This window comes from Littorina saxatilis, linkage group LG5 (genome assembly GCF_037325665.1).
Source record: "Littorina saxatilis isolate snail1 linkage group LG5, US_GU_Lsax_2.0, whole genome shotgun sequence".
Taxonomy (NCBI): Eukaryota; Metazoa; Mollusca; class Gastropoda; order Littorinimorpha; family Littorinidae; genus Littorina; species Littorina saxatilis.
This window is the reverse complement of record NC_090249.1, coordinates 40,005,382-40,025,215: the sequence shown is the minus strand read 5'-3', so window position 1 is coordinate 40,025,215 and position 19,834 is coordinate 40,005,382. Positions and strand designations below refer to the sequence as shown.

The 19,834-nt window shown below is 40.5% G+C and overlaps 1 protein-coding gene across 1 annotated transcript in view; it reads left to right on the top strand.

Annotated features, from left to right (window-relative positions):
• LOC138967110 (uncharacterized) overlaps nt 1-19,478 on the top strand; it is a 239,891-nt gene extending 220,413 nt beyond the window's left edge. Inside the window, exons 11-14 of the mRNA XM_070339590.1 lie at nt 2,549-2,698; nt 7,736-7,833; nt 8,518-8,635; nt 9,020-19,478. Of these exons, the coding sequence (XP_070195691.1) occupies nt 2,549-2,698; nt 7,736-7,833; nt 8,518-8,635; nt 9,020-9,270 (617 nt within the window). The 3' untranslated portion in view covers nt 9,271-19,478. The remainder of the gene's footprint in view (nt 1-2,548; nt 2,699-7,735; nt 7,834-8,517; nt 8,636-9,019) is intronic.
• The last annotated feature ends 356 nt before the right edge of the window (nt 19,479-19,834 follow it).

The following is a 19,834-nucleotide window of genomic DNA, read 5'->3' as shown; positions in this document are numbered from 1 at the left end:
GGAATCGAGAGGAGGGTCGTGGTGTATGTGTGTGTGTGTGTGCGTGTGTGTGTGTGTGTAGAGCGATTCAGACTAAACTACTGGACCGATCTTTATGAAATTTGACATGAGAGTTTCTGGGAATGATATCCCCGGACGTTTTTTTCTGTTTTTCGATAAATGTCTTTGATGACGTCATATCCGGCTTTTTGTAAAAGTTGAGGCGGCACTGTCACACCCTCATTTTTCAATAAAATTGATTGAAATTTTGGCCAAGCAATTTTCGACGAAGGCCGGACTTCGGTATTGCATTTCAGCTTGGTGGCTTAAAAATTAATTAATGACTTTGGTCATTAAAAATCTGAAAATTGTAAAAAAACAATTTGTTTTATAAAACGATCCAAATTTACGTTCATCTTATTCTTCGTCATTTTCTGATTCCAAAACCATATAAATATGTTATATTTGGATTAAAAACAAGCTCTGAAAATTAAAAATATAAAAATTATGATTAAAATTAAATTTCCGAAATCGTTTCAAAAACTATTTCATCTTATTCCTTGTCGGTTCCTGATTCCAAAAACATATAGATATGATATGTTTGAATTAAAAACACGCTCAGAAAGTTAAAACGAAGAGAGGTACAGTAAAGCGTGCTATGAAGCACAGCGCAACCGCTGCCGCGCCAAACAGGCTCGTCACTTTCACTGCCTTTTGCACTAGCGGCGGACTACGTTCACTTTCATTCTGTGAGTTCCACAGCTTGACTAAATGTAGTAATTTCGCCTTACGCGACTTGTTTTGTCTGGTGTCAAAAAATATTTTTTTTTAAATCTTCATTACACTTTGCTGCTTGAATCGTTGCATATCTGCTTTGTGCATCGACAGTTTGGAATTCTACATTTATACGAAGAATTAAATGTCTTCGTGATTTTGTTGTTACTCTTTGACATCAGACGAGGGCTTCACAGCACTAGGTTGCCGGATTGCACCCGGAAGTGTTATATTTATCTGTAAGGCGTATCAGAAAGAAGAGATTCTGTATTTACATAAAGAATTATATGTGCTTGGGATTTTTTGTCTTTAAAACAAACCTAGAATGGAGCTTTGCTATACGAGGCTGCTCAGATTTGACACGAAAGTAGGAATTTTGCACATACAAATATAAATATATATCTTTGCAATTCCTTATCTTTTTTTAGCAGGAAGGATTATCAATTGAAGTCCCACGAGGAAGAAACTTTTGAAAGTAGGGGACGAGTTTATATGTTTTTGTTTCTGTTTTTGTTTTGTTTTGTTGTTGTATTTTGTTCATTACTCATCACACTGATTCTAGAAATACAGCACGTACAGAGTATTTTGCGTATTTTACACTAACTGATTCATAGTTGTCCGCTCAGATTTGTTTTCTTCATGCCTAGCTTTGCAAAGCATGTTTATTTAGAGACACACAAGGCAGACAGCTGCCACTATGTAGATTTCACACAGAAATCAGTTGTCATGACCATGTTCAAGGCGGCTGCAGCCCAAGATTCAACAGTGCTTAGCTACTTCCGTCTTGCACAGTTGTGGCTTCGGGCAATGCAAGATGCAGCATGCAGCTCAAACGTCTACGCACAGTAAGCTGCATGCAATTTTTCTGCATGGTGGAAAAGCCCTTTACCGAGCTTCAAGAAGCTATCAGTCCCCTTGCCCTTCCTCAGGCAATACAAGATGCAGCCGTTCAAAACTCTTCAGTGCACAGTGACTTCCCTCTCTCAAGGTTTGAGGCGTCCTGGTTCTGGCGTGCAGAGGAATCTTTTGTGATACTGATGATGACCAAATTGCACGATCAATCCCTCGGCCCCCAATCTTCAACCCTCCCACCACCCTCTCTGTTCCAAATCCCGACATGCAATGTGAGAACTTCCGGTGGCTGCGATCATTTGCGGAGTGATCGGCCCTGACCGGTGATCTTTTCTGCCCTCCCTGCCTTGGGCTCTTCCTGATGCAATGCGAGAGCTGCCTGCTCGTTGGAGACTGAGATATGGCGAAACAGTCGGACGAAATCGTTTAATCCTTTGCTCCTGTCTCTGTCAAAGCCTGTACGGTATCTTTGGTCTCTTCCTGGTGTAGTGTTGCTGGAGTCGAATGATGGCTTCGAGACCTTGCACACACACACACACACACACGCACACACGCACGCACACACGCACGCACGCACCCACCCATCATGCCCATGCACGCAGTGAGTCAGTGTTATTGTTATTCGTCGTGGTGATGGTAATCAAAGTTATCATCACCAGTATCAAAATAAAACAATGGACTGTATCTTAACTGAAAAGAAAGGTGAATGTTATTATCCAAGTCTTATTGAGCATGCTTTGTGCAGGCGTGTGTTGTCATATGTCGGACAACATCGTCATTGTAAAGGACCGGTTTAAATGTTGCCTTACGTCCTCACTGACGCTGCAGCTGCTGCTGCTGACGCTGATGATCATGACGGCAAGGTCGACGACGACGACGTTGACGATTAATTTGAGATAGTGATTTTAATTGTGATGATATCTATAGCATATTCTGTCTACAGCTCATGAAAACCACTCGGTTCCGTGTCCTGACAACGGCAGCTTCAGTTACGAAGAGAACAACGGGAACTGCGGAGGATCCCTGGACGTTGGCTGTGAGAACACGAGTGAGATGTTCATCAACGCCGCCTGCCCCCCTTCAAACCACGCAGGTTGGTACATCTCAGTTTTTTTCTGTCAAAATAACGTTTTCTTCTTCTTCTGCGTTCATGAACTGAAACTCCCACGTACACTTGTATTTTTTGCACGAGTGGGTTTGTACGTGTATGGCCGTTTTTACCCCGCCATTTAGGCAGCCAAACGCTGCTTTCGGGGGAACTCAGTGATGTCAAACATGATCACTCATTGAAGAAATGTCTGTGACCGTAATCGATGATCGACGCCTTGCCCAAACCCTAGCGTGTTGATGATTTGGCCACATGTGTGTTTTTTGGTTGTTTATATTAGTTGGTAGGGTTTTGGGCCGTTTTGTTGTTGGGGAGTTTTTGTTTGCTTGTGTGTGTGTGTCTTCTGTAATAATCAATCAATCAATATGAGGCTTATATCGCGCATATTCCGTGGGTACAGTTCTAAGCGCAGGGATTTAAAAAAAAAATTATGCAATTTATATCGCGCACAATATTCAATGCCGTGTGAGATGGAATTTTTTTTTACACAATACATCACGCATTCACATCGGCCAGCAGATCGCAGCCATTTCGGCGCATATCCTACTTTTCACGGGTATTTTGGTGGACATTTTTATCTATGCCTATACAATTTTGCCAGGAAAGACCCTTTTGTCAATCGTGGGATCTTTAACGTGCACACCGTACCCCAATGTAGTGTACACGAAGGGACCTCGATTTTTCGTCTCATCCGAACCAACCATGATGACAGAGAAACCAACAAAAAACGGAAAATAGTAGTAAGAAGGGCGAAGACGAGCAGGATAAAATGAATGTGTAATATTATACAAAAGCCAGACAATGGAGACACGCACCGACAGCAGGAGATTAAACGTGACCGGGGGAGGCAGACCATCACCTCGGGTCTTCCAATTCCTCCGATCCCCCCAGCACTCGTCCTGAATATTTAAAGACACAGTCCTTTCTTTGAGGACCACGTTCCTCACACTAACGGGTTCTAAGATGTTTCGATCGCTATACAAATATATTACGCACTTTGAAGCAAAAGGTGTTTTTTCTGTAACAAAAGGGAAACAAATCATTCATCGACTTTGTTTAAGCATTGAAGTTTCTGTAAATACGTACAAGACACAGTCCTTTCTTTGATGATCAAGTGCCTCACACTCAAGGTTTGTAAGATGTTTCGGTCGCTACAATTACGATGTTTGAAGCAAGAGGGATATTTTCTGTAACAAAAGGAAAGATATCATTCATCGACTTCGTTTGAGCATTGAAGTTTCTGTATATATTTTCATGCCCCAAAAATTGGTGAAGACATTTTTTTTTTAAATTTGGAAAACTGAACTGAGCCTGTTCTGTCAGGTCTTTGACAGAAGTTGTCATCGAAGCGTTCATGCTGAGCCGACGTGCTGTTAATTGAAAGACGGAAATAGGAATTGTATTTAGTTATTTGTTGGCTGCACCTACAGTATAATCATGTCAGCTGCGTGTTTTAAACACCAGCGTCTGCAAAGGTTTACATTGCTGTTGAAGACTGATTCGGGTCTAAAGTTTGAGGATCTTAATTCCTGAGCTCTGACTCGAGAGAGGTGATTTCAGGCAGTCTTCAGAACTAGCATCAACAATAGCACGGTTCAAACTGGCGACACCCAACCCAGACAAATGTGTGTTTCCTTTGAAATACAGAGATTGTAGCTTTAAAGAACGACCCAAGACGGAAGCTCTAACGCGGATCTATCGGCAGACGACACGATACAGCAGCGCTGTCGCGGATTCCTAACCAACAGCGCGTTCCAATCTTGCACACAAAGAATCGGAAAGTATCGCCTCGTCCGCCATGTTCCCCCTTGAAGACGCATCCGTGATCGATGGCGGGAGATTGTGTGTCCCACAAGTCTTTGCGCGCGCTGCGTCACCTCCGCCCCGCCTCGTTGTGATCATGACAGCAGCAATTAGCTCCCTTGTCAGGCTGTCGAAGCTTCTGATGGCTCGTTGGATGAAATCCTTCCCGTCTTTTTTTTTCTTTCTTTTTTTCTTCTTCTTTTTTTAGGCAGCGCTGTTGAACTTCTATTCAAAAGTCTTGCACTATACTGTTTTTAATGTCTAGGTATCATTTTTTCTTGGTGAGGTTGACATTTTTTTCTCTTTTGGGCAGCGTCGTTATATTTCTATTTAGAGGTCTTGTGGTATGCTGTACTTTATGATCACACATTATTTATTTCGATGAGATTCAGATTTTTGTTTTGTTTATCGGCTTCCCCGTTGAATTTCTAAGAATGGGTCTTGTTCTATGCTGTATTTTATGTCCATTTGTTTTCCTCAATGAGATTGTGATTTATTTTGACAGCCTTGTTAAATTTATGTTTATCAGTGTTATGCTATGCAGTACTGTTTTTGTTTATGTTGTTATTTTTGTTTTTTGTTATGTTCAGCTGTATTTATTTTATTTTTGGGGAGGAGGTTGAAACATATTTCCTCTGACGATGTGAATAATATTGTAAGATTTAATGTGGACTTTAAAAAAAGTCTTGAGTCGTCATTTTGATATTTACAGATGAAGGAATAGGTTTGATATTCTAAACCGTTTTATTATACGTTACAGTGTACGTTACATTGTCGTCAGTTTTCGAACAGTCGGGTAGATGAATAATCGTTGGAGTTCTAAAATGAACAACCAAAAAACAAGTATATTAAAGCACATGTGTTCAAGTATATCAAAAGAGCAGAGCCGCCAGAAAGTTTATTAGTGTTTTTGTAAGACTAACTAAAATTTAGCATGCAGTTAGAAGGAGTTAATAGGGGTACCAGTGGAGATAGGGAGGGGGAGATAACATTACTTTGAGCCTGTTATATCATTCACCTTTTGTGTGTTTAGTGCAAGGCAAGTGTTTGCAAAATCCCACGTGGATGCAGTGTTTGGTTTCTGTTTATTTTATCGAACATCACGCGCTGTCTGGAAAATACAAAAAAATCAGATTAATGATCGTTCATTTTTGCTTATACTATTACAACCTAATAGCTTTCTGGAAAATATAAAAATATAAACCGATAAATAAATGTGCATTTCTGCTTACCCCTTCAAACATTAGGGTCTTTCTGTGGAAACTGCAACATAAAAAAGCATATAAATGAATTTAACTGCACTGGCGAAATTTTTTCGGAGAAAGAGCTGCACTTACCATCAAAGGCAATTAAGAACATCTGCCTGACAGAGACATGTCATTAATGCCACATCGGTAAAGCACGTGGCAATCTTGTCCATGATTACCTATTTCGAGCGGTGGGGGGTTTACGTGGTTTTAAAAGATAATGTTCATTGCAGGCTGTCTTGTTAGTGCGGATTCAGATTGGGTAATCGCCTGGGAGTAAGTGTGGCGACATTAATGCCCCTATCCCCCCTCCCCATCCTCTCTCTCTCTCTCTCTCTCTCTCTCTCTCTCTCTCTCTCTCTCTCTCTCTCTCTCTCTCTCTCTCTCTCTCTCTCTCTCTCTCTCTCTCAATGTCATGCTACTTTTAATGTCTTCGAGCTTCTCGGGCTTAAAATGAAAAGATTGATCCACACATACATACACGCGCGCAAGCACGTACGCACGCACAAACACAATGTCATTGTTGTTTTTTCACCTTTTTGTAACATTTTTTTATAGCTTTTTTTATACCACCACTCCGGGCCACACCCACTCCCGCCCTCCGCTCCACTCCCCCACCAACCCACTCCCCCACCCCCACCTTCCTCCATGTCTATTAGCATTTCTTCCGGTCGACGTCACGCAGTCGGTTTTGTACAGGCTTCCTTTACTGACAAACGTCAGCAAAAATTCCAACCACAATTTTTTGACACGCAGAAGTCCGTACAATGTCATTGTCCTTTCCCTCCAAAACCTTTCATGGGTTTCACGGAATTCCAGACGATGTTCCACAGACGGATTTTTTTTCAAAGATCGGAAACGCCGCCATGATGCTTCTAATTTTGAAGGCGGCCGTCTCCTTTCCACCGGAAGTCTTGTCACCGCTTGTCCCCCCTTGACGGCGAAACCCCAGACATGGCGGCAGAGCCACTTCCGTCGGGATTGTAACCAATGGCACGCGCGGACAGAAAGATGAGCTGAAAATGATAACCAATTATTAAGCAGGTAACAACACGCCGACCCACAAAACGTGACCGGCAATGCGTCTCTTGCGATCGGTCCCAGACGAAAAGGGAGGAACATTTGTTTGGAATCTTTGTGTGAAATGTAGGACGGCGTTGCTTTAGTATGTGTTTTGGGGGGTTATTTTCTGGTCTGCGACTGCGGCCTTGATTGCAAAATTGGTGGCTGTGTTGTGATGGACAATGTTGTGCATGTCTGCCCGTTTTGTTTTGAAAATGTTTCTTCCAGTCAAATAACAATGAAAAATGAATAAAATCTCGATATAGGTTCGCTCAGTATACTACAGCAAATTATTGTTGACATTGTTTATCCACAACCTCCAGCCCAATAGACCCTATCGGTATTCCAAGCTCTCGTAATCTCTCGCAAAGCATGCGGTACAGCGATCTCGTGCGAGCTGCACAAGCCAAGGTTCGAAGTTCTCGCGATGTTCAAAGCATAACAAAGAGCGTGTCTCGCGAGAGCTGCTCAGATACCGAAAAGGTCTATTCTACTTCTCCTCGGTATGGCAACTGATATACTAGAGACGACAAACCATCCCAATCTTGATTGTATACCTTTGCCTCTCCCTGTCTCTCTCTGTCCTCTGTCTGTCTGTCTGTCCATGTCTGTGCCTTTCTCTCTGTCTCTCTCTTCCACCACCCCCCCTCCCCCCCCCACACACACACTATGCATTTCGCTTGGACGTAATTTAATGTCTGAAACGCTTTATCTGTCACCGAGTCCCTCTCTCTCTCACTCTCTCTCTCTCTCTCTCTCTCTCTCTCTCTCTCTCTCTCTCTCTCTCTCTCTCTCTCTCTCTTTCTCTCTGTCTCTCTCTCTCTCCTTTTCTCTCTATCTCTCTTCCTCTCTCAATTTTTGTGTGTAATATAGTATTTGACCAGAATCTCTGACTGTGTTTGAATTTCAGCTGAGATATTCCAGTGCTTCCGAAAGTGGACGGAGGGAACGAAACAGTATGTCCTGGCCGGTCGAGCTGGGAATATGTTCAACCCTGTTGGGTGTCTGGTGAGTTTATTGGTATTATTTTCATTGCAGCAAATAGAAGCAGCTCTCGTGTGGGTGTTGTTGTTGTTGTTGTACAGACGCAGAGACGGTATCCATGTCCCAAACCCGTGTCACCACAGTGACACGTAATAGACCTCGGTCATTCTGCCACAAGTGCAGGTGGCTGCAGGTTACATCTAAACACGCATACAACTTGGTATCTCATCTAAAGTCCGGGTTACATACGGGAACATGCCCCTAATGGTTTTCACCGTGAGGGCGTAAAACAACATTTATCAGTTGTTGTTGTTGTTGTTGTTGTTGTTGTTGTTGTTGTTGTTGTTGTTGTTGTTGTTGTTGTTGTTGTTGTTGTTGTTGTTGTCGATGCCAGGGGAAAATGTGAAACACAGAGATTGCTTAAGTCAAGAGTCGAAAACAAGAGTTATGGCACATTTGAAGCAAATTTCGTAAAATACTGTGACAAGTCTTCGGTTCGAGAGCATTTGAAGTAAAGATACGGCACAAACAGGTGAAAATCAAAGCATTTTTGTTAATGTTTGTTTCTTTGTTTTTTGTGTGTTTCTTTGTTTGTGTTTAGAAATTGTTCGAGGCTGAACCCAATGTTTGTTTGTTTTCAATTTAGCACTTGTCAATTACGATGTCATTGCATGTACTTACTTAAAAAGATTCTGTGTAATCTGCCAGGTGTTTGAGGAAAAAGCCAGCAACTTTCACAGACTCTCAGCCGCCGCGGATTGTGGGTCCGGGGGAGTTTTGAGTATCCTGGAAAAAGACGTGGACTTTGCCATCACGTCGCCTAGAAGTGAGTGAAACATCTTAAAATAACTGATGATGATGATGATGATGATGATGATGATGATGATGATGATGATACGTGGACGCTTCTATTAGAATACCTGCTTTTTGAACTGTAAGACATACATGGTTAAGAGAAGTTAAACACATTGCAAATCAAAGTTATGGACTAAAGGTTTCAGCTGACGCGAACCGATCACTCATTTCCCAATATGAAGTAATTGACCAAGGGTCAATATAATACAGACCGGTGTAAAGCAAACGAACCAGTTGCCCCCCCCCCCCACTCTCTCTCTCTCTCTCTCTCTCTCTCTCTCTCTCTCTCTGTCAAGTACACAACATATATACAAAATATATACACGACATAATAGAATTATTTTTTTGATTTCAGAAAAATGCGAAGCGAAGGCACCCTACCGCCCAGTCCCGACAAGCGGAAGCCAGAAAAATCCCAAGGTGCACCGCACCGACGTCACGTCGACGTCACGTCCGGGAGGAAGAGGATCGCGGCCGCACGGAACTGGGTCACCGACGGATTTCACCAATAAAATTCACGTCATCAACAACAGCAACACACGGACTTGCGCCAGCTACATCATCTGTTTGTGCGCTCTGCTGACTGTGATGCTGAACGAAAGGTGATGGCTGGCAGGACGCTTGTGGTGTTGGAGATGGTGATGATGATGGTGTCTGTTTCGTTAGCCAAGGAAAAGAAAATTCAACATGGTGTATGTCAGTGAAGATCTGATGTGTGTTCCCCTGTCTGTTGCGTCGTGACTTTGTCTCCCTCTCTACCTTTTTGCTGAGCGAGTCTTTCTGGTACTTGACTGCGAGCGGGGTGTCATGGAAACTGAATCAGCCAAGCGACAATTATGATTATTCGTGCTTGTCTAAAGAGTTCACGATCGAGCTGTTGACGTTTGTTGTCGTCGGTGGAATATAAACGAGAAGAAATATTCCTGGTTCGTGGAAACTGAGTGTTCTGTCTTAAGTGAGTACAGAACATGAGGGCTGTGGATCACAGGAGTGATTCGTTCATGACTGTTAAAGTCAATGGCGTAAACTTTACTTTCAAACGTCCAAGACTAGCGTAATGCAGAAGGATGGTTAACACACAGGCGTTGTTCATCTTAGTGACTTCAAGTGACGTAAGACATTCGGTATTGTTGTCATTGGAAAGAAAAAAACGTCCCGTCTGTCCAAGCCTGGGGAGTTCTTGAACGTCTCAGGCAAACTAGTGACAGCACACTGTTGACAAGATCTTCAAACTTTGCCATGATCTGCACGAAAAAGGATAAAGATGGTTTCTGCGGAACGCCAGCTATCGTGAACTCTGTGAATGAACAATGCTTCTTTGCCAAACGATGACTAACATACAGCTCTAGTGCGAGTCTGTTCTTTGCGCCAGGGAGACATAGACTCTTACGTGATGCTGTCTGGTCTGCGACAAACTGTCTGCCTTTTAAATGTATATGTGTGTGTTTGTAAATTGCATCATGAAAACATGAATGATGCCAATGTTGATAAGGGGGAAGAATGTAGTGTTGAATTGTAAAACCGTTCTTTGGCATAGAAATATTGATGTATTAATTCATCATTGTCCTGCAGTTGCTATGGCTGCTCTCAGAGTGAGTGGTGCCTCATTTTTCTTTTACCGAGGAAATGTTTCAGTTTCTTGTCTTTTTCCGTCAAACAAAAAATTGTGATTATTTGTCGAAGAACGACTACCATAATTCTATATGCCTACATCAGAATCAGAGACCTAAGGATACTTTCCTTCCCGTGTAAACGATCATGAAAAGCACCAGAGACCTGTCCAGGTATTTTAAGGATTGAGACAGGTGCCGGTTACGACATTAACTCAGTTAAAAACTCTTCTGTGCATTGGAAACAGCGAGGCCATATAGATTGTTGGTATGTATCCGACTTGAAGATTGCTCTCATTCGCTGTGAAAGCTTGGACGGGCCTGTGGTAATTTACAAGATGGTTTACTGGGAAAAGGAAAGTATTTTTTAAACGACGTCTATACATGACTCAGTGTCTCGAAGACATCAACTGTGTGGGCTGGTAGCATAAGCATGACGGTTGCATAGCCATCTTCTCAGGTGCCATATATATGAACTAGTTAGCCTTTTCAAGCAAGGTGATATGTTAGCGTCTGTCTAATCATTGTTTCTGGGCGTGTGAGTGTTTCTCCTACAAGGAGGTCATTTTTGGCGTGAAACACACTGCATTCCATAATCGCCTGGTCAACAGAAAAAACTCTTTCTGTTTGTTTATTTTCCTTCGTTCCAGACACAATCATTTATGCTGCAGAATATCGTAGCCTGCCAGGTTGAGATATATTTTGAAGTTTCCAAAGTTTACAATTAGCAGTTCATTTGGTCAGCGTCCGGCCTCCCTGGGTAATCCGTTACCGAGCAAGTTAGGCATCTGCGTTTGCGTGTTGTAGAGATGTTATTTCCTTATTCGGGATTGTTTTTGCCGTACCAAGTAATGTAAAACCGAACATTTGCCTACTTTTGTGGAAATAATATTATTGTTTTTGAATTTGTAAAGTTTTATTTTTGTTGATACGCAGGAAAAAAGGAGTAGAGATTTTGAGCTAACTCATTCTTTGGATAATCAGGCACTTTGGCAACTCGACGTTGTTTTGGTTATTGTTTATTTGATGTTGTATCCATTGGCCTTTGTTTGAGAGGGACGCTGACGCTACATAAGAAGCGGAGGTTATTATTTTGTTTGCATACTTTTTATTCTGTATCTCTTCTAGATCACGGTCTTGCTCGTGTATTTTGCTGCTTGAAATATTTCTCTTTTTGTTTGATGGAATTGAAATATGTACTGGAAGACATTTTCCTTTACTTTTGGAAATCTTTTTTTTTTCAAGATTAGCACTGATAACTGTTTTAGTTTATAAGACCAACCAAATTTCTGGAAACCAATCTCAGTAGCACAACAGATAAAGTCTAAAACAGTAGTATAGCAATGTCCATGCTTTCAAATGTGTCTAAAACTGGAAATAAGCGTCTACGGTGTTATACACCTCACACTATCTGTCTTTTGAAATGTATAAATGGTTATATGTTGCTATGTTAATTTTGTGCGATGATAGTGATAATATGTTGCTTAGTTAGGGATACAGCTCACAGAAAAAATGTCCGAGGCGAGAAGTATACTAATACGTGTCTCATTTTATCAGTGAGCATTGTTCTTATCCTGTTTTCATTGTATTGACTCATGTGAGTAAGTGGGGTTTCTAACATGAGATGGCAAAATCGGCACAGCCAATTACAGGATTACAAAGACGGCTTTGTCTTCGCAACGCAATAAAGATCATATTTATACTTCTGCGCGTATCGAGGTTCTTCTGATGCGTCTAAGATGACTTGGATCGCTGTCGTGCGGATCAAATGTCTTAGGGTTCAGGAATGTCTTTGACGTCACATCCTGGCAATGTGACGCCATATAGTGGCTTGCGAGCATGCGCAGACCGTCCTGTTGAGTATTGTTCTGTGCGAGTCGTCTGTATGTGTGATACAAAAAAGAGCAGGAGACAGTGTGGACTATATTATTATATTTGATGCGGTATGTATTTCCCTGTAAATATTCAGTGGCGCTGTGCGATTGTCAGTGAAATGTAAATGAGTTGTAAGTATTCCTAATGAATTATACAGAAGAGCAAACTAAGCGGCCCCTGTAAGGTTTAAAATGAATCTTCTTTTCAAAATACATGTCACCGCTTAATGATTTTATTCTCTCTGTTTTCGACTGAATCGTGATTTGTTTCCTTTCTCGGTTTCGTAGTATGTTTACACTAAAGCTGTTGTAAAAAAAGCGTTCTTCTAGTACGCTAAAAAAAAAGTTATTTGTTATTTTAAAAGAGTTTGAACTTAACTGCGGCTTATTTTTCTTTTCTAAAACTGCCACGACGTGGAAACTGAGTTTGTGACAGCAGTAGAGTCGAGACACACTGGGAAAAAACCCATCTGGATAGTATAGTATGAAGATTGATAGGATGCTATTTTGAAATGTTACTTTTGACCTTTTGTCAGATCTTGTAATTTTGACTTGTTTCGTGAAAGGATAGTGACTGACTTGTGAATTAATGTTGCTTCTGATTCAATCAGGTCATGTTCTGACCTTGACACGTGCTCAATATTAACCCCTGTTCGTTGTTGTGTGATGAACCTGGCCTGAGAAGCAGTATTTCTATGAACATATTATCTAGGTCTTTACGTTCCCACAAAGTGTAGTACGTATATCAGCCACGGTACTGTCGTGTATGGAACTGTCGAGCTTTTGTTTGTATAACACAGTGGCAATGTTCCATTCGGTGGATGACACGTCTTTACTGTTATATTGTAGCTCATCCTTGTAAATACATGATGATATATCGCCTTGTAATATACTGTGGAATTTGTGTAACATAATTTATGGCCGCTGGTGAGTGTTTGACAGAGTCAAAGTCATCCTCGTTTTGTACGTCATTGCCGTGCGTATGGTTTTTGTTTTGTTTTTTTTGTTTTTTGTTTTTAATTTGTTGAGCGTGCGTATACATGTCCTTGATCTAATGAGAGAATGTGTTCCAGTTTTGTTGGATTGTATATTAAGTCATTATGTCTTTCTCCAACCTCAGCGAAAATAACGTCACTGAGGAAACGTTTTGCTAAGTGTCATCTCAGTGTATCACTTACCAACATCTAGGTCTCGCCTAGTATATCACACGTCCCTGGAAGATGAGAGATCCATGTGTTGTTTCACAAGATGTACAGTACGTATATGGAGTCATTTTTGTTGGACAGTTTTATCAGACATCCAGAAGGTACCACGTTACTTAGCGCCTCTTCTGTCTACAATAGAACACAAAATATGTCAAATAAAGCAGAAGAACGTTTTGTGCCCAACACAAACGAGAGGGACTAAATCTGTGTCCTGTCTAACATTACCAGAGTTCAATGTACGTGGACCCCCCGCGGGTTAGGGGGAAGAATTTACCCGATGCTCCCCAGCATGTCGTAAGAGGCGACTAACGGATTCTGTTTCTCCTTTTACCCTTGTTAAGTGTTTCTTGTATAGAATATAGTCAATGTTTGTAAAGATTTTAGTCAAGCAGTATGTAAGAAATGTTAAGTCCTTTGTACTGGAAACTTGCATTCTCCCAGTAAGGTCATATATTGTACTACGTTGCAAGCCCCTGGAGCATATTTTTGATTAGTGCTTTTGTGAACAAGAAACAATTAACAAGTGGCTCTATCCCATCTCCCCCCTTTCCCCGTCGCGATATAACCTTGAACGGTTGAAAACGACGTTAAACACCAAATAAAGAAAGAAAGAAATGTACGTGGTACATAGGTCAGTCTAAATGTGAATTGTTTCTCCTGCCGTTATCTTGTCCAGGTGTGTATTTGGTCGACAGGAAATAAAGTTCTGTGTTTTATGTGTCTACTAGGATTAAATTACTAACTCACTGAAAATGTAAGAATTACTTCTTACGGCTCTTCGACTAGCCAAAAAAATACAAAAGCGATTAAAAGAGTTCTTAAGCTCGTTTAAGTCATTGAAAAGCGACGAAAAGTGCTGTGAAAACAAAAACACACTTTTTGTTAGAGAGAAATTCGTCACAGCCGCAACGTCCCAAAAAGAGAGGGAATATCATATTGATGGGTCTAAAACGAAGATCTGTAACGACAGTGAAGGGGGGCGTGTTTTTTTTGTAATGAAGTATTGGAAACAACATGAGTAGAGAGCACTTGCCCTACACAGGGGTTAGTAACATGTGTTTGTACGTACTATATGTTTTGTAGGTTTGTGTATGTGATGTGCACGGGAACACTTGGTTTGAAGAGTATGTGTATTGTGTGTTTGAGCCATCTGCCTTCAGGTTTATGTGTGAATCGAAATGTCAAAATATGAAATGCTTTCAAGAAATAATTATACGCTCTGCTGGAAGTAATGACGATTACAACGCTAATTGTTTTTAGACAAGGACAAAATCATCCAGGATGCAATTTGCTTTCTGGAGCTTCAAACGCTTTTCTGTTGTGGTGTACATGCCAAGTCTTGAAGATTTTTTATTTGCACTATTTTACTAACTGGTTTTTTTCTAGGTTTTACTTACAAGGGATCCCAGTAAGGTAATATATTGTACTACGTTGCAAGCCCCTGGAGCAAATTTTTTGATTAGTGCTTTTGTGAACAAGAAACAATTAACAAGTGGCTCTATCCCATCTCCCCCCCCCTTTCCCCGTCGCGATATAACCTTCGTGGTTGAAAACGACGTTAAACACCAAATAAAGAAAGAAAGACTTTACAAGGGATGATTTAACCCTTACCGCTGTCTGTTACAAATAGTATTGAAATATCCGTCGCGATATAACCTTGAATGGTTGAAAACGACGTTAAACACCAAATAAAGAAAGTATTGAAATATTGTGGACATACATGTGCAATGCATGCGCATAACGTTTTGAGGAAAGAACCAAAATCAGCTTAAAAATAATAGAAGGTTGGTTGGAATTTTGCTATTTCTAGCATTCAACTATACAAGCTTCGTTTGAAATGTTAACGATGTACCAGAGAGAAAAAAAATGACCTTATTCATTGTTGCTGACTTGGGTTTGAGGACGTAAAATTAGAAACCGACTTGGTTATTTCTAAATGTCTTGCATTATTATACATTGACTTTCCGTATCATAAAGCAGACCAGATTTGTCCCTTGTGTACGCATGTACTAACGACACGTTATACGTTACAAAAATAAACTATCTGCAATTTGCTGCTTCTGTGAATTCAATGTGTTTTTAATTTTGTAGCGATCTTGATTTTTTAAGAAGAGTGCTTTCTTGAATGCTGCAACACATACACCAATCGACACGTTTTAAGTTACCCCAAAAAATCGATCTTTAACATGCTGCTACTTTGAATTTCAATGCAAGTTTTTTTGTTTGTTTTTGGCCAACTGATTGGTTAAATGTTTTGACATCGCCTTGCGCGACATAGAAGTAATTATTGTGATTGTTTGTGCTATTGCTGATTTCTTTTATATCTGTAGTCATGTTTTGTTGTGACGAACATAACGGTCAACCCTGTGCATTAACTATGAGTTTCAATATTGTCGAATTTTATTGACGACAATTGAGTTGTGTGGGTGTTTTTTGTTTTTGTTTTTAAAGATAACGGTTGCTCTTGGAAGAAACACACACACACACACACACACACGCACACACGCACACGCACACACACACTCACACACACACGCATTGGTTATAAAGACTCAAATTAGGCCAAAAAAACAGGGGTTTCTTGTTCTCTCTCATCCTTGACCATAATCCCCTCCACTCCCCATACCCCCTCGATGCTTTTTCTCTAAATGACTCTTCTTAAGCTAAGGCTGTTAAATACTACTTTGGGTAAACAACAAAAGCTTACAAGAATCTGCAGGTAATAATTTGCATGCGTTTGTGTTGGAGCGTGTATTTAATAAAAAGGAGTGTGGAACCATTTTTGTGTACGCAATTTTGTTTGGGGAATTTTAAGATACAAAGCTGTCGAAACAGGGGGACAAACTTTACTTAATTGCTTAGCTTTCACTATATACATTTACTTCTTTTTATTAATAATTCACAGATGCTCTCTTTAAACACTGCACATCCATTTTTACCAGAAGTTATGTTTTAAGGTTATTTAGCGCTGTGTCTGAAAATATGCATTGTGACTGCTATAAGGTATGCCTCAAACTTGTTGATAATAAACCAGATATTACCAATTATGATTTACTACTTTGTTTAAATGTTGCATTTTCTTATTAGCGCTTCACCCAGTATTTTACAGGTGACACGTGAACACCCACGTTGTTTAAACGTGACCAAAATAACGCTTTTTGTAGAATGGCTCGCTTTTATATTGAAATCTTCAATTGTTGTGATATTATATCAGATGCCGCTGAAATAGATAAGAATGCCGATTGAATCCTATCTTGCAATTCTAAAAGATAAGTATATTAAAACACCGTTTTCGTGATTTGGGTGCGCCGTTTTCATCATGCAAATAAGGACAACAGATTCCCTTTGTGTTCGGTCATTCAATTACAGTTTGTTTTTTTATAGCAATGTCACGTGATACGGCTGTCTGTTGTGTGCGTTGTTTTTTTCTGTTGTGATTATATTTCTGTTTGATGTTTCTGGTAAAAGAAGTCGTTTAATGAAAAGGTTGATGCGAAAGATTCGAGTGGGTTTTATCCTTCCTAGATATCCCATCAGAATTAACACCGAAGCTCCTGCCGTGAACCATTGAAAGATATTTCATAGTGATAATTAATTTTAGAGTTTTGATTAAAAAAAAGAAAAACTTCCCTACATTGTTGCAGTTGAAATTTTGTTTGTCGAAGCCAAAGGACTACGTTTACGCACTTGTATTATGTCTAACCACAATAAAATTAATGCCTTCATATTAAATCCAAAAATATCATAAACATTCTGCAGGGTGATTATGTTGAGGTTATGTTATGGGCACGTCCACCAACAGATGTATACCCATGTCAAGCATTTTGTGCGAGTTTGAGTTGAAAGTACACCTCCAGTGACGGTCTAAATTTGCTGTTCTAGTTTTGCAATGTTATTCCTATTTTGTTTTCGAGGGAAATCACTTTTTCTCCGATCCATTGAAACAAAAATACGCATATGGTATTGTACTTGGAATACATAGTGGGTGTGGATCAGGTTGGTTTATCGTAAATGATTTTTTTTGTTTTTTTCTAATGGTCATGTAAACCACTACAGGTTTGCTCGGGACTTTTACATAGAATAGGAACATCCTTCCACGTGGATTCATAATAATCAACTCCTGCTGCAGAATGGATTTAAAACAAAAAATGTTGTTGCAGTTAGACACAGTGGTGTGAGTTGATTTAATTCAGCAAAACTAGACTGTGGACTGTTTGCTATGTGTCAATGTGGAAGGGTGTTTCGTTTTCAAGTAAAAGCCTGCGTGGACACATCTGTATTGGTTTACAAGATGGCCTACACGATAAGAAAGAATCTTTAAAGCTGAGGTCTTTCTATGACTATCCAGGGCTGGATGGTTGAAAAGATAGGGCTGAGAATCATGTACAGAATTCTGTACAGCGAAGGCGGCCTGAAACCCCACCTACACTGCGTGTATGACCTTGAAAGCTTCATTCAATGCTTGAATTTTACTTTGGTTATTTCCGGTTTGCTCTCTCAGGGCTGAGCATACTTTATTGGCAGGAGGAATCAAGTAGAACAAATAAACGCCTCGGCAAAGCTTTGAACTCAAGACCTAGAGAGGTCGGGGCCGATTTTTTTAGCCGCTTGGCCACTCCACTATCAAAGATTGTGTTCGGAAAAGTGAACGTTTTGTTAACAGAATATCGCTGAGCAAACGTGAAACGCACCAGTATTTGTATCCCCGTCATGGTGAAAAATTACGTTTATATGTGTTGTTGTTTTTTCATTGATTTCTTAAAGACAGGACAGCAGAAATTAACGTTAAAAGAATTGGGGATTTTTAGCTGGATTTGTAACGGCTGTATTGCGATGCTTTTACGGAACTACTATGCGAGGTTGCACGTTTACGTTCACATTATACCACGTTTTCAGTGATACGTTTGTTTTTCGACATGCAGTATATTCTGCTTCTTGCTGATAATTTGTTTTAACAAGTAACGATTACATTATTATCTTAACGATGATTTCACATTGGAATTGCCTAAAAGTAAAATGACGCTGACTTAAGAATCAGAATTGTTACCGCTGGTTTCTATTTTTGGGGTGGGAGGGGGGTTGGAGCAATTTTTTTATTAGTGCTTTTGTGAACAAGAAACAATTAACAAGTGGCTCTATCCCATCTCCCCCCCCCCCCCCCCTTTCCCCGTCGCGATATAACCTTCGTGGTTGAAAACGACGTTAAACACCAAATAAAGAAAGAAAGAAAGAAAGAAAGTGGGAGGGGGGTGTGTTTGGCTGGTGATGGTTGGTGTCTGCTTTATGTCCTCATAACCCCCCGCGGGTTAGGGGGAAGAATTTACCCGATGCTCCCCAGCATGTCGTAGGAGGCGACTAACGGATTCTGTTTCTCCTTTTACCCTTGTTAAGTGTTTCTTGTATAGAATATAGTCAATTTTTGTAAAGATTTTAGTCAAGCAGTATGTAAGAAATGTTAAGTCCTTTGTACTGGAAACTTGCATTCTCCCAGTAAGGTAATACATTGTACTACGTTGCAAGCCCCTGGAGCAAATTTTTGATTAGTGCTTTTGTGAACAAGAAACAATTGACAAGTGGCTCTATCCCATCTCCCCCCTTTCCCCGTCGCGATATAACCTTCGTGGTTGAAAACGACGTTAAACACCAAATAAAGAAAAGAAATGTCCTCATATGCTAAGTGGTCACGTGTGTCTGGTTCTTCTCTTGTAGCATCAGGTCAACAGCGAGAACTAATCAATGTTCGAGCCCAGCAGCCTTTCTTTTCCAATCTTACGTTTAGGTTGTGTTCGTATGCTGACATATTCAGGCCTTGATATGACCCTTCGTGGTCGGCTGGGCGTTAAGCAAACAAACAAACAAACATATTCAGGCCTAATTCTTCAAGCCATATGTATGTTGACTTGTATTTTGACAGTGGAAACATGTTGACGGTCAATGACAGTTTTCTTGTCTACATTTTTTTTTAAAAATCGAGAAAAGTAGGATAGCAAGAATATCAAGTCCTGAATGTTACTGATATTGTTCTTGTGCATTCTGTGAACCTACGGATATCTTGTCTTTGTGTATGTATGTATGTACATGAGATGACAAAATATGATTTTGCAATAAAGTATGTACATATCCTGCTTGGCTTTGGCGCTTGCTGATGGTATGTGTATGTAATACAGTGTCCGTCTGTATGTATGTCTCTCTGTCTCTGTCTGTCTGTCTGCCCGTCTCTCTCCCCCCCCTCTCTCTCTCTCTCTCTCTCTCTCTCTCTCTCTCTCTCTCTCTCTCTCTCTCTCTCTCTTATGTTTCAGCAAGACTCACTGAAATCACTTTCAGGCACCAGGTTTGATCACGTTGTAAAACACACCCTAGATTTTAGTGACAGGGTGGTTGCACAAAATAAAAACGATTTGAACTAAACAAGGCAACAGGCGTAGTGAAAATCGAAGTTTAACCAGATTCATTGGCATTTTCGCACACAGCCGTGGACATT